The sequence below is a fragment of the Puntigrus tetrazona genome, chromosome 3 (genome assembly GCF_018831695.1).
Source record: "Puntigrus tetrazona isolate hp1 chromosome 3, ASM1883169v1, whole genome shotgun sequence".
Classification (NCBI taxonomy): Eukaryota; Metazoa; Chordata; class Actinopteri; order Cypriniformes; family Cyprinidae; genus Puntigrus; species Puntigrus tetrazona.
Window position 1 is genome coordinate 14,490,475 of NC_056701.1, and position 12,699 is coordinate 14,503,173.

General features: G+C 36.4%; 1 protein-coding gene across 20 annotated transcripts in view; it reads right to left on the reverse strand.

The window, feature by feature from the left end:
• Positions 1–12,699, reverse strand: part of LOC122341419 (SRC kinase signaling inhibitor 1-like) — a 93,839-nt gene that overhangs the window by 28,228 nt on the left and 52,912 nt on the right. For all 20 annotated transcript variants that reach the window (XM_043234750.1, XM_043234767.1, XM_043234756.1 and 17 more), the window contains 3 exons: positions 9,795–9,821; positions 2,908–3,103; positions 626–918 (listed from right to left, as the gene is read on the reverse strand). In XM_043234750.1, coding sequence (XP_043090685.1) covers positions 626–918; positions 2,908–3,103; positions 9,795–9,821 — 516 coding nt within the window. The remainder of the gene's footprint in view (positions 1–625; positions 919–2,907; positions 3,104–9,794; positions 9,822–12,699) is intronic.

Consider the following 12,699-nt stretch of genomic DNA (forward strand, 5'->3'; position numbering starts at 1 on the left):
CTGCTTTCCCTACTCTAAAAAGAAAAACACAGGCACTCAGACATCAGTGTACACATACAGTACACCACAGACAAACAGACAATAAACAGAAACATTTGCATACTTTAACAGCCTCACGTCTAATGTTAGCTGAGAGACTCGTGTCTAATAGCAGTGGGTAAGAAATGGAAAAGGCGTTTCAAGTAAAAATGAACATTTGATCAACAGAGTGACGCAACATGATCGCATTTCAAAGTCAACCCACATCAAACTCCTGTGGTAGCACAGCGAGCTCACAAAGTGAAACGAACTCCCCAGAGATATATGCCAAAAACTGCATAATTCAAAAACCTCCGAGTTCAAGAACATCCAAATCTGAAAGACGTCGCTCAATGGATCAAACAACGGGTACTTCCCTTTAAAATATTTAACACGCAAAAAGGACTGTGACGTCGATTTGAAGGTTAGGAATGCCTTTCATCTCGCCACATACTGCGTTCTACATCCTTAACCTTGTGATTTCTTATTTTAAAAACATTCTTTAAATATGGATCATGCTTGGCGTCTTCTTTTACCCATAAGCCCATGCTGAGGCAATGTAAGATGGCAAACAACTGAATGACTGTATGCAGGAGGAACAACTCACCCTAAGGTCTCCGTTGGCCAGATGTGCTGCAGGATAGGAGGCATAGATGGGCTCTTTGCGATAGATTTTAATGATACTGCGGTCCTGTATGTCCCTCACGTCCTCCAGCTCGTAGAAGACGTTCCTGGCTTCGTCTTTGATCAAGATGGCTGTGTTCGGGGACTTCAGCATTCCCGCTGTCAGTTTCTGAGGGAACATGTGCACGATAAGTGCGTGCAAGGTCTCCAAGCTGTTGAGCTCGTGAGTGATATGAACACGTCTGGTCTCATCGCCAAACTGTAGGAAAAGGACCCCTGAGGAGAGAGAAGTAAGAAGAAAGTCAGGAAAGACCACCACGATGAGGATGGAAATGCTGAATCATATGCTCACAAATGTGAGATTTATGGATTTAAATAGCATATAACATTTCCATCTATTCGGATTATGTAGTTCTACCAAACAAATGTGACAAACTTAATGTGATGTATACAGTATTTATCAGTCATACATAAATGAAATATATTATGTAAAACAGCTTTAAAAATAGTTATCCTCATTATATGAATCCAATTACTCTCTAAATAATACTAATTTTGACTAATTGAATCTTATGCCATATTCATACTTTTCTAACTGAATGAATTCAAGTGTTTTTCACAATGAACCCATTGTATGCCCATTGTTAGCAGTCGGAAAAAAATCAGCTAGAAGAAGAAAAAAAACTTAAAATCAAATAGATTTGAAATAAATTGCTGATATTAAAGTGTGCAGAAATCTTAACTGCTGCTTATCTGTTTTATTTATGTGTGACTGACAAATATAAAGTGTGACAAGCATCACATTATGTTTATTAGTCTGTTTATGATAAAACTGTGCAAAGCAAACGGATGCTAGTTTTATATGCAATTCAACTGCATAAATCATAAATTTAGTCAAATTTAGTGTTGTGAACGGCTGTGAGAGAGAGTGATAGATTTTAGGAGGGATGTCGATGGCACAAAGTCTCTTGTTGAGGGCCGCTGAACTTCTCCTGTAGACTTTTTGTCATCAGTTTTTGTCAGTTTATCTCTGCACACTTCACCTAACGGGGCAGCAGGCGATCCTAAACTTCCTGCTGATGGGACAATAATCTCTCTGTGGGGAAGAGCTCTAACCGAATCATTTTCAGCACATTTTGTGAGCTTGCTGCTAACACGCACTCAGCTATAAAAGTTCAACAACACTGTATCACGTCTAAGAGATACTCTGCACCATGGAAACCAAAGCTAAAAAACAGTTGAAGGTCAGTTCATCTGAATGCATTGTACTGCTGTAATTAAAACACTGCTATTAACTATCAACAAGTACAAAACATTTTACAGTATCTAATTGGAGGATAATGAAATGTCATCTTCTGCCAAAAGCAAACCAGAACTGTGGGGCACATGTTTTTTGTGTTTTTTTTCCCCACTGATGCATTTATACCACCCGACCGTTCAAACAAAGTGATTCAACAGAATGAATCAGACTTTCCAGTGAAAAACAACAGAATGTGTTTCATTAAAGTGTCATCTCACTCAAATGTAAAGCTGCATGCACAATACAATGTGACATTAAACAAAGTAAAACAGCACTGTCACATCACTTAAAAAAAAATACAACAGATATTTCCTGAGGTTAATTTGATTGCAACGTGAACTGTTCTTGTAATCAGAGTTATTTACAAGGAAATGTTTATCATAATGAATACTTAATTGTCTATCAAACATTCAAGTAACTTTCTGCACAACCTTTGGAATGATGTTTACATTTTAACAAAGCATTTTGAATTTTGAATTCTGCCCTGAAATTGTTTTGAAATAGTTTCTGAAGAGGCTCAGAGGCACCACTGTTAAATTTAAATTGGTTATGCAGTAACAGTTCAGGAGAGTTTCATAAACAATAATTTCATTTGAAAGTTACAGAATGCCGATTGGATGAATGAGAAGCACATAGGAAGTTTTTTCATTTTCTATTATTTATGGACTTTGTAGGCCAATACAGGCTTTAACAGAAGAGAAGTATGTGGAAAATGACTACATTTAATTATTAAATTAATAATAAATACCTATTAAAATTACAATACCATTCAGTAGTTTGGGGTCAGACATATGTTCAGAAAAGTATGTATGCGCAGAACGGTTTTCATGTCTTTAGAACAAAAATCTCACACAGTGACTCTAGCGCAAGTTGATAACTTATTCTTGTGTTTATGTGGGCATAAGCGTATTAGTCATTTGAGTGTAAGGTAAAGAGAGTGATTTACTGAGAGCAGTATATGTTACCTGGAGAGCGTAGTTTATTCTGGCTTGCAGAGCGAGAGAGTGGGAGGCTCTGACGGAAACGGTTCATGCGGTTGAAGCCCAGCGGCATGTCGGCCTCAGACATTGTCTCCAGAGACTCAGCAGATGCGAAGGACAGTTTAGACGCCTGATCTGCCAAACCTGACTGAGTAGACTGGGAGTGACGTGGACTACGGCTCTAAATGACAGAGAGAGAGATTTTCAGCATTTCGAATTGCATGATGTAAAAGGCAGACATTATTTACTCACAAGAAAAGACAAAAAGCAAATTCCTTCAACCGGAGTACCTAAACCTCCCAAGTTTGTACCCAACAACACCCACAGGATATGACATCACAGCTCAGGGTGAGAAAGTAAGGTAGATAAAAAGTAACCGATTCTCTGTTTGCGTAATGATGTGAAAAACAGCAATGCATTGACAGGAAAATCACTCAGAAACAAGTCTCTATGGATGTTTCTGTACAAACAGACTGAGACACTATCAATTACGCACAACAAAACAGTCTGCCTCACTATAGCATACACAGTAAAGGTGAATCGCACATCTGTGGATTTTTTGTCAGATGTTTGTAGCATTTAATGAAGAGGATCCACACAACCGCATTCTGGTGTGTTTCACGAGCTCACAGACACCTGTAATGAGCTCCCAGGGTGCACTGGGGAAAGACTGGCAAGCTGGTTTTCAGAGCAGGACACATGCACAGAGCGCCATCACCATACATCAAATCAATTCTCCTCTGTACTGCAAAAAATCTAAATATTACAAATTTTCCCCTTTTTACAGCTTGAAAAGCACGTATGCATAACAAACGTTATTTTAATAGAATATTAAAGATCGTAGAAAAATTTGGGTTCCTTAAATAAGGAAAAAAGTCTCCTTTTGCTCAATAAGGCTGAATTTGTTTGATCAAAACAAAACAATTTCTAATACTCTGAAAACCCAGATGTTTTAACAGTAGTGTATAGGTTGAATTACAGTTCATAAACAATCGTTTTTTCTTGTTTTAACCATAAATGTAATAACATTAAGTTTATACTAGATTTAAACTACCATTTACCAAAAATGAACAAAAACAAATCAGCTAACACGCATGTACAAAAATAAAACCTATTAAGGCGGGGTGTGTTATTTATTAAAGGTAAAGACACACACACACTTAAATGCTGAGGCACAGAAACAATGCTGTGTCTGTTCCCTTGCAGACAGTGTATGAGCGCAAAGGGGCTGAGTTGAGCTGATAGATGACCCCCCTGTGTAACTGTAATGGGGTCATTTATCCACAGCAGAGAGCAGTCCGGGTGCTACTCATGCAGAAGCGCACATACATACATACATCTATAAAATAAGAGCTTGTTTATCCACACAAAGACTCATAGCCATATAGCTTGCAAGTATTCAATGCTAAACTAAATAACAAACTCTGCAAAAAAACAAAGGTCCTTTTTCTGGATTCAGAATTCATGCATTCATTCATTCATACTGCTCTCATACAGTATTATTGTGGCACAGTTTGTGCTGATTACAGTAAAAACCAGACTTTAAACGTTACTGTGTCTTTAAGATACTGAAAAAAGCACAAATGTCAGGACACGTCAAAACTTCTCCAGTGCCCCAAAACAATATTAAAAAGAAAACTCTAAAGTAATTAGAAGCTGGTGGACGCAGCAAGTTTCACACATATGCAAGTGAAACTTGTTCAATTTATGACTGAACAAGCCATAAAACTAGTTTACAGTTTTATATTAAAAATATATCCACGTTAATAAACTTGCTGGAAATTAAAGCAGTCGAAAGTGAGAGGATGTTTCTTTCTTGCCGAGTTTTTAAGGCGAACATGAATCTATGAATTTTGACTGTATCATATGATGAATTTTGTAAAGGGAATCTATTTAGGATAAAAAAAATTCACATTTTTTGAGATAAGGGCAAATATGAGTAACTACAGATCAGAAGCTAAGGAATAGTGGGACACATCACTGCAAGGTAAGAACACTTTCCTTATACTGTAGATGAAATACATTTCAGCTTTCATAAATACTTTAATTCTGACTGTTGGCCAGCAAACAGTAAACTCTCAATTGGTTTTAAACCTGAACCAAACTGAGGGAGAAAACGCAGCACACTGTTAATCAATGCTGTAAGTGAAAACACCCTTAAGACCGTCCACATAATCAAGATCCCCTTCTCTCTCAAGCACTAATGCACTTTCAAACGGCTTTTTGTCAAACGCAATAAACAAACTTGCTCTCAGTTTCCTCTCGAATTTGTATTTGCGTCAATAAACGTGTCGACGTGTGTGTCATATTACCTTCCTAAAGTGCCTGTATTTTGTGAATTAAACAGAATCAGGGATCCCGCAGGATACTTTGTAATAAATCTCCTCCTTCACGGCGCACACATACTTCATTTTTGTTCCAACAGCAGGAAGGAGGACAACCTTATGCCAAAATACATCTGACTAGAAAATAAAATGAAGGTAACAGCATCTGACAGGACTGTAGTGTGAACAGCATACGATTATGGTAAACACAGATGCAGCTGAGAAATCCACTACAACAACAGAAGCAGTAATAATATAATGCAACATGAGGCAGTACAAATCTGAGAATGAAATCACTTAGTTATTGGCTCATTCACCATATACTGAATACCACACAGTGAACAAACTTTAACTTTAATACCATGCAATAATGAAATTTATCATAATGAAAGTAATGATTTAAAGTAAAAATAATGCACAGTGATCTTAAAAGAATGTATTTTCAGACGTTTTATCATCATTTAGAAATTCACACTGCATCACACTGTTTTAAAGTAAACGGGAAAGTCTTTAAAATTAATGGATTCAATCCATGTAACAAGCTGTCAGTATTTTTTTCTCATTTATTAGATTTTGTTTGTATTTTTGGAATACGTAAAAAAACAGTAAATAACATTCTTTAGATGAAATAATTGAAAAGTGCCCAGAGGAATATTTTAATGCACAGATATTACACCTAGTTCAGGAGACATAATCAAATTCTCAGTTTGTGTTTAATTCACCTTGTTTTATAATCCTTTATAATCCTAAAGAGTGGCAGTGGTAAACAGATTGGGCTTGTTGGCTTTATATTATGTTACATACTCATACATAAATATCGCACGCACGCACACACACACACACACACACACACACTTGTGCTTATCCAAAAAACCCTGACCAATTTAAATTCGCAGATGAGATCATGTGCAGCAGTACATGTATAGCACAGTAAAATTAATGTGGACAGCATAGCAAACATCAAGTTTTGAAAATGTGACTTCATATTGACAATTCAGAAAGCTGAGCACAGTATTATTGCAGTCCTGAAGCTCTTCTAACATGCAACACTACCATTATTTTTTACTTATCAGAAAAATCGAAGAAAAACGCTAAAATCTGAGTATGAACACTTAAGCCAAAGACTCCATTAGCTCTCTGTTTAATTTCATTGCAGTCTATGAGTAACGATTAAGATATTACAGAAGCCTCTTTTGTGCTTGTGGAAATGAAATAAAAAAAGAAAGAGGCATATTTTTCTTTCCTTGTACATGAGAGAAGTGTGTCTATTTCAGATAAGTTGATGGGAGGCATAGTATAATATAAGATATAATGTGCACAATTTTATTAAAATAACATTATTAACTATTACAAAGAGACAGACAGAGAAGGAAAAGGGGTGAGATAGAGAGAGAGAAAAGGAAAGAAAATAATTGCTCTTGAGAATAATCTTTCTCTCTCTCCTGCTATTGTTAGACACAGGCTGAAGGCACAGCAGAAATTGCTCCAGCAAATTGCAGTAGATTGTGGCCTATTCAGTCCAATGCTGAGAGAGGCAGAGAAAGCAGTGAAATGGTAAGCTGGTAGGTGGTCATAAAATGGCGGCATTCTCTGTACTTATCGTTGAGGACTAATAGCATTGATGAAGACAGAAATGATAAGAGGAAGTGAAGGAGGACAATGGATTAGTTCAGCACACCTTTACTGTCTGCTGAAGGACAAGCCATGAGCTGTCTCCCAAAACAAGAGAGTGTTTAACAAAAACATACAAATTATGCTAAACTGGATATACAGGCAGTGCAACGTGTCCAGTGTCTTTGTTTATGTTGCACGATTTTTAGGATACCTTGAAACTATTTCAATGGGCTTGAATTTGTAGTTTTGGAGAAAGGCTACAGGATTTCAGTTACTCTTTGAAAACGCCTAATTATGTGAAATAAAAAATATGAATAATTTTTTATGTAGTTTCAATATATTGCAAAATAAATAATTTACAGTTAAAACTGTATCAAATAACGGCTCATTGCAGAACCGTGCCTCTACCCACATTTTTTGCAGAAGAACCTACATTGTAGATTCCATTTACTGCAGTTTCCAGCTTTGGACAAAACACCAAAAACTTTTCAGATAAAAAAATATGATTAAAGGGCAGATTATCCATTAATAAAAGACATTTTTCTTGCATATTACGTTATGACCTAAGAACACTTATATTTGTGCATGATTTGTAAATGAACACATTCTGGTGCGTTAAAGAACCAGTTTTAAATGTTGTAAACCTGCTCACTAGCACACCTGGTTCATTACTACTCAGGTGTGTGAATAAAAAATCTCAAAGGCGTGAAGAAGCATGTTTTCTTCATCAAATGTGTTTTTTTATGCCAAATTTCTTCAGGGTAGGGTTTTAGTAAAGGTGATAGAGTATTAACCATTACCACCAATCACTGGTTGCTTAAAAAGCTTGAGCTACTCCCCAACACTGTCAATGATGAGCTCTGCCCTCTCTTTAAGGTTAGCATATGGCTAGCTCCAACAATTTAAAACATCCGATAAAGAAAAGAATGACAGAAAATGCTAATGAAGCAGTACTTAGACATATCCAGATACAAGGAAGTTATCAAAGCAAAAAACAAGGCAGTGCAAATGAGAGAGGAACCAAACCAACAAATCACAGCTCTGACAGTAATTTGCAGAGAGGCTAATTTTATGTGGCGTAACCAGCCAGGGGAGACGTTTGCTTTTAACAGGCATCTGTTTAGGGCCTCAGAATCTACACCTAAAGGAAAAAAATGTTCTGAAGACATCTGACAATTCATCTTACCATGACAAAAGCATGCAAACATCAAAGAGAAGAGAAGAGAAGAGAAGAGAAGAGAAGAGAAGAGAAGAGAAGAGAAGAGAAGAGAAGAGATCCATAATTCACAAAAATAATAGACAAGAATACAGAGTGTAAAGATTAAGTATATTGGATAAACGAGAGAGTTTGAGGTGTATCATGTTGCAAGGCATTTGGAGAGTCAGGTCAGGAGGAGGCCATTAGTCTAGAAAGTCTAGAGTGAAACAAATAATATGATGATTCACAAACCCAACTGAGACGCCCAACACTTCGGCAGAAAAACACAGCAAGATCTCATTAGTCTTAAACATAGAATAGCCAGCCCTGCTGATAAAAAAAATGTAATTAGTTAAATGGTTATAATGTGAATTTTATTGGTTTAAATGAAAACTACAATGTTGTTTACTGGTATGTGATGATTCTATTGGTGGGATGTTAAATCCTTTTTGAAAAATGGCCAAAACACACTACAAAAAGGAGTTTTGTAATGGTTTTCTGAAAAAAGCTAATGGTTCATAATTGTATATAAACGAGAACCATTTGAATTTCTCTGAAGTTTTTTTATAGGCCTTCTATTGTTTTTTTTCGTTTAACAAGCAAAATCTAAAAAAAACACCAAAAATATTCTTGCCAGACATAGAGAATGAGTGTGTGTCCGTTGACAGGAGTAGTGTAACGTGAGTAAATAAGTGTGAGAGTGAATATGAATGAACAGAATCAGGAAGATCCGATTACTGAGTCACAGCCTGAGGCCATTTCCTGTGTCCTTCTACAATTATACACACCCTCCAACATCGCTAATACATATAACAGACATTTCATCCAATAGAGTACAGGTTCATTAACAAGGGATTTGATGGAGTACATAAGCCTATAAAGTTTCTGAACCAACATCCCAGCAGCTCACTCACTGCTGTGGCTTTCTGATCATTTTTTTCTCGTAGTCTCTTTCCCTGGGTTTTTAAGATGCTGTGACAACTTAAAAGAAGTTTAGTTTTTAAAAACATCAATAGAGACCCATGTGTTCAGTTCTATTAAGTTGACTTCAGCTGTAAGACTTTAATGGGTTCTGTGGGCAGGCGTGTAAGAAAATGGAAGAGAGGAAAAGAGAGATAGATGGGGACAGAAAGAAAGAACAGGGGAATGAGATTTAGAAGATAAAAACCAGTGAAGCGGATCATCACAAATCAGCCTCAGACCTGCATGGCCCACAGATCAATGACTTTAACACACCTGACACGTGATACACACCTATTCAACACCATAGACTTCAACTGTTTTTATCTGATGCCCTCTGTAATTACTACAGACTATCATTCATTTTAAACATTTATCCATGTCAGCCACCAAAGGGTTGTTTTGTCAGATTAATGTCACTTTTAGAAACAATTATATCCCCGCTGCTTGGTACAGACAGTTTTTTGCATTTCTTTCTTGATTTTTTCGTATGTGAGATAATACAATGTATAAAAATATAAAGTAAAAAAAATAATATATATATATATATATATATATATATATATATATATATATATATATATATATATATATATATATATATATATATATATATATATATATATATATATATATATATATATATATATATAACTGCATATTCAGAGTGGGCCTATAAGAGACATCAATATACTACATGTTCATATACACACATACAAGTATCAAAAGAACAAGTTTTTTAAATACAACCACACAGAAGTAATCAAAGTACTGACCTTAAAGCTCCAGTAGTTTGGCTGTTGCTATGGAAGAGAGAGAAAAGAGAGAGAGAGAGTGTTACTTATCTCTGCGTGTGGTGACATCTCAGACACAGTCACCATCTCCAACCATTTGACATCTTTTGTGATAAAAGAATGTGAAGGAAAATATTAACAGAGGGAGAGAGAACAGATCCCAGTGAGGATATCTGTCAAAATTTACTGAGAATTTTGAACTCGCGCTCACTTCAACTAGCTCTGAATAATAAGCAATTGTACGTAACTAAAACTAATATATTAGATTACTTAAGGACTCTTTAAAAAAGCAAGGTAGAGCTGCTTTATTTATTCTCCAATTACAATATAATATTTTCATTTACAATTTGGTGCAATACATATTCACACCACCAACGCTATCATTCAAAACTGGCTTAATGTGCAGTGATCTGTAGAATAAAGAGGACATTAAAGCATATAGTGACACAATGACACATAATTCCTCTAGTCTGGTCATCACATGGAGCTGTTGAGTATGCATCAAGGTATTCTGAGGCTTCCTCTCATCTGACCATCAGCTGCCCTGCCTGACGGACTAACTGACAAGATTGCAGCAAATTGAGAAAAAAATTAATTAAAAAGATCCCCTCCGTGTCTATGCTTGGCCTGCTGCCCAGACCTATCAATCATACTGAAATTGGTCAGCTGTCTGAAGCACTCAGACCGATCTCTCCCATTTCATCCGTGAATTTCACTTTTACAGGCAGTCAAAGACATTACCAGTTAAAACCAGATGACGTTTCTTTTTTTTATTTTCTTGGTCACTTTTTACTCTTTTGTTGCAAATTTATATATATAACTAATTAAAGAGAGAAAGAAAGAAATGAATTTAAATCACTGTCATTTCCACCACAGAATGCTTTGAGATGTGACACTGTGGTGAAAGTAATATTTTAAACACTAATTCGTCTGTCATGTAAGTATGTCCACTGCATTATTAGATGGACAATATTATAGTATTAGGAGACAAGTTAAATACCAGTGAGTCTGAAAAATGTGGTTAATAAAGTGGTTTATTTTCTTCATTCAGTTCATTAAAGCTGCAGGGCCTAAAGTGCCCTGGGTTCCCATATATTCTTTGAATAAAACTCAGACGGCCGCTTATTTGGTAAACCCAACCCAGATCGATCAAGACCTTTAAATATTTCATGGCCAAGTCTAGACTACATAGTCAGCTGACTATAAGTGTGTGTGTGTGTGTGTGTGTTTGTACAAACATACATTTAGAGAGGAAAATATATTAATCGGAAAGCTTCTACACAAGGCCAAAAATGCCACTGATCTCAATTGAAGCAGGATGTTGATCAATGGTGTATAATAGCTCACACAGCAGTACTTCAGCATAATATTTCTAGGAAAATAATATTCTGTATTTCCACTTTGTACAGTTCATCCTGTCAATGCCTTACAAGAAGCAGAAATAAGAAAAATACATGCAGCTTTATGAAGCACTGCTGCAAAAATATGCTGCATGTTTTTATATTCAATACACACAAACAACCCAAAAATCAAGACACTAGCAAACACACATTGCATCAGGGTCTCTCAAAAAAGAAAATACCTATAATCATACAATATATATTTCAGTGTTGGCTACTGTATATGATATATGGGGGGAAAAACTGGCCAACCCTTTCCTGTGTTTATTTTGTTTTAAAGCAGGTTTAACTGGTTTCTGTTTCTGGCCTGTTTTAATGATTGATTCTGCCCCTCCAGACAGAAATGGGTCAATTATAGGGGCAGGGCCTTGCCTGTAGGGATTGATTCTGGGTTACCTGATGTCAGGTACTACTGAGCGGCAGATGGACCCCTTGCATTGCTGCCAGGAGGTGTTCTGGTACTGAACGTCATCCTAAAGCCAAGCCTTTTGTACAGTTGATGGTCAATCCGGGGGGATAAACCGTACTTTGAAACAGCTTGAGATTTAAGTGCCTGCTCAAGGACATAATATTAAATGTCTCCCAGCAGCATTTTTAAGCCAAAGCATTCTCGTGTTACGTGGGACATGATTGTCTGAAATTGGAAAGGAATGGCATTGTCTATACACCCCTTTTATTCAACCCACACACTCAAACATTGATCTAAAATGTAAATGTAATTTAAAGGTGCATGATTCACTGGATTCACTGGCTTAAAAAGTTGACACCTATCAGCATGGATATTCGAAAAAATTTGGCCATTTCTTTATTATTCATAATTACAACAGACCAACCCTGACCACCATAGAATGTGATACACACACACATATATATGTGTGTGTGTGTGTGTATATGTTCATCAATAGCAAATGTGGTTCATAAATAAATAAATATTAGTAATTTTAGATATTTACTTTTTGTAAATTGTATTAATTTTTTATAAATATTATAAATGTTGTATTAATAATTTACGATATTTCCAAAATTTGATTTTGTCAGTTTTAGCAAACTCTTTGCAACATATATCTGAAAAGTATGGCTAAGTTAGAAGTGCACGCACGCACACACCCCTTCACAGCCTTTTCAATTTGTGTTGTGGTCTCCGGCCAAACCACAGAGGAAGTGAAAAATTCACAGCAATGAAAAGTCTCCTAAATCATTTCAACGTGACAGCACTAAATTTCTCTCTTTGACATAGCTTTTGATAAATAACTGAAATAACACAACTACAGACGCCATCATATTGGATCATAATTGAGGGGCCGCTTCAGCGTCTTATGGATTTATGCACTGCAGGGCCGGTGAGCTGCGGCTTGGTGATGTTATTTTCCCCTAACAAGCAGGATTCCATGGAGCAGTAGGAGGCCGGCGTCCTCGGTTGCTAAGAAACAACTCGAAATGGGGGATAATTGGCTGTCTAAGCGGTGGCTGCTTTTGCCAGTAGAAAA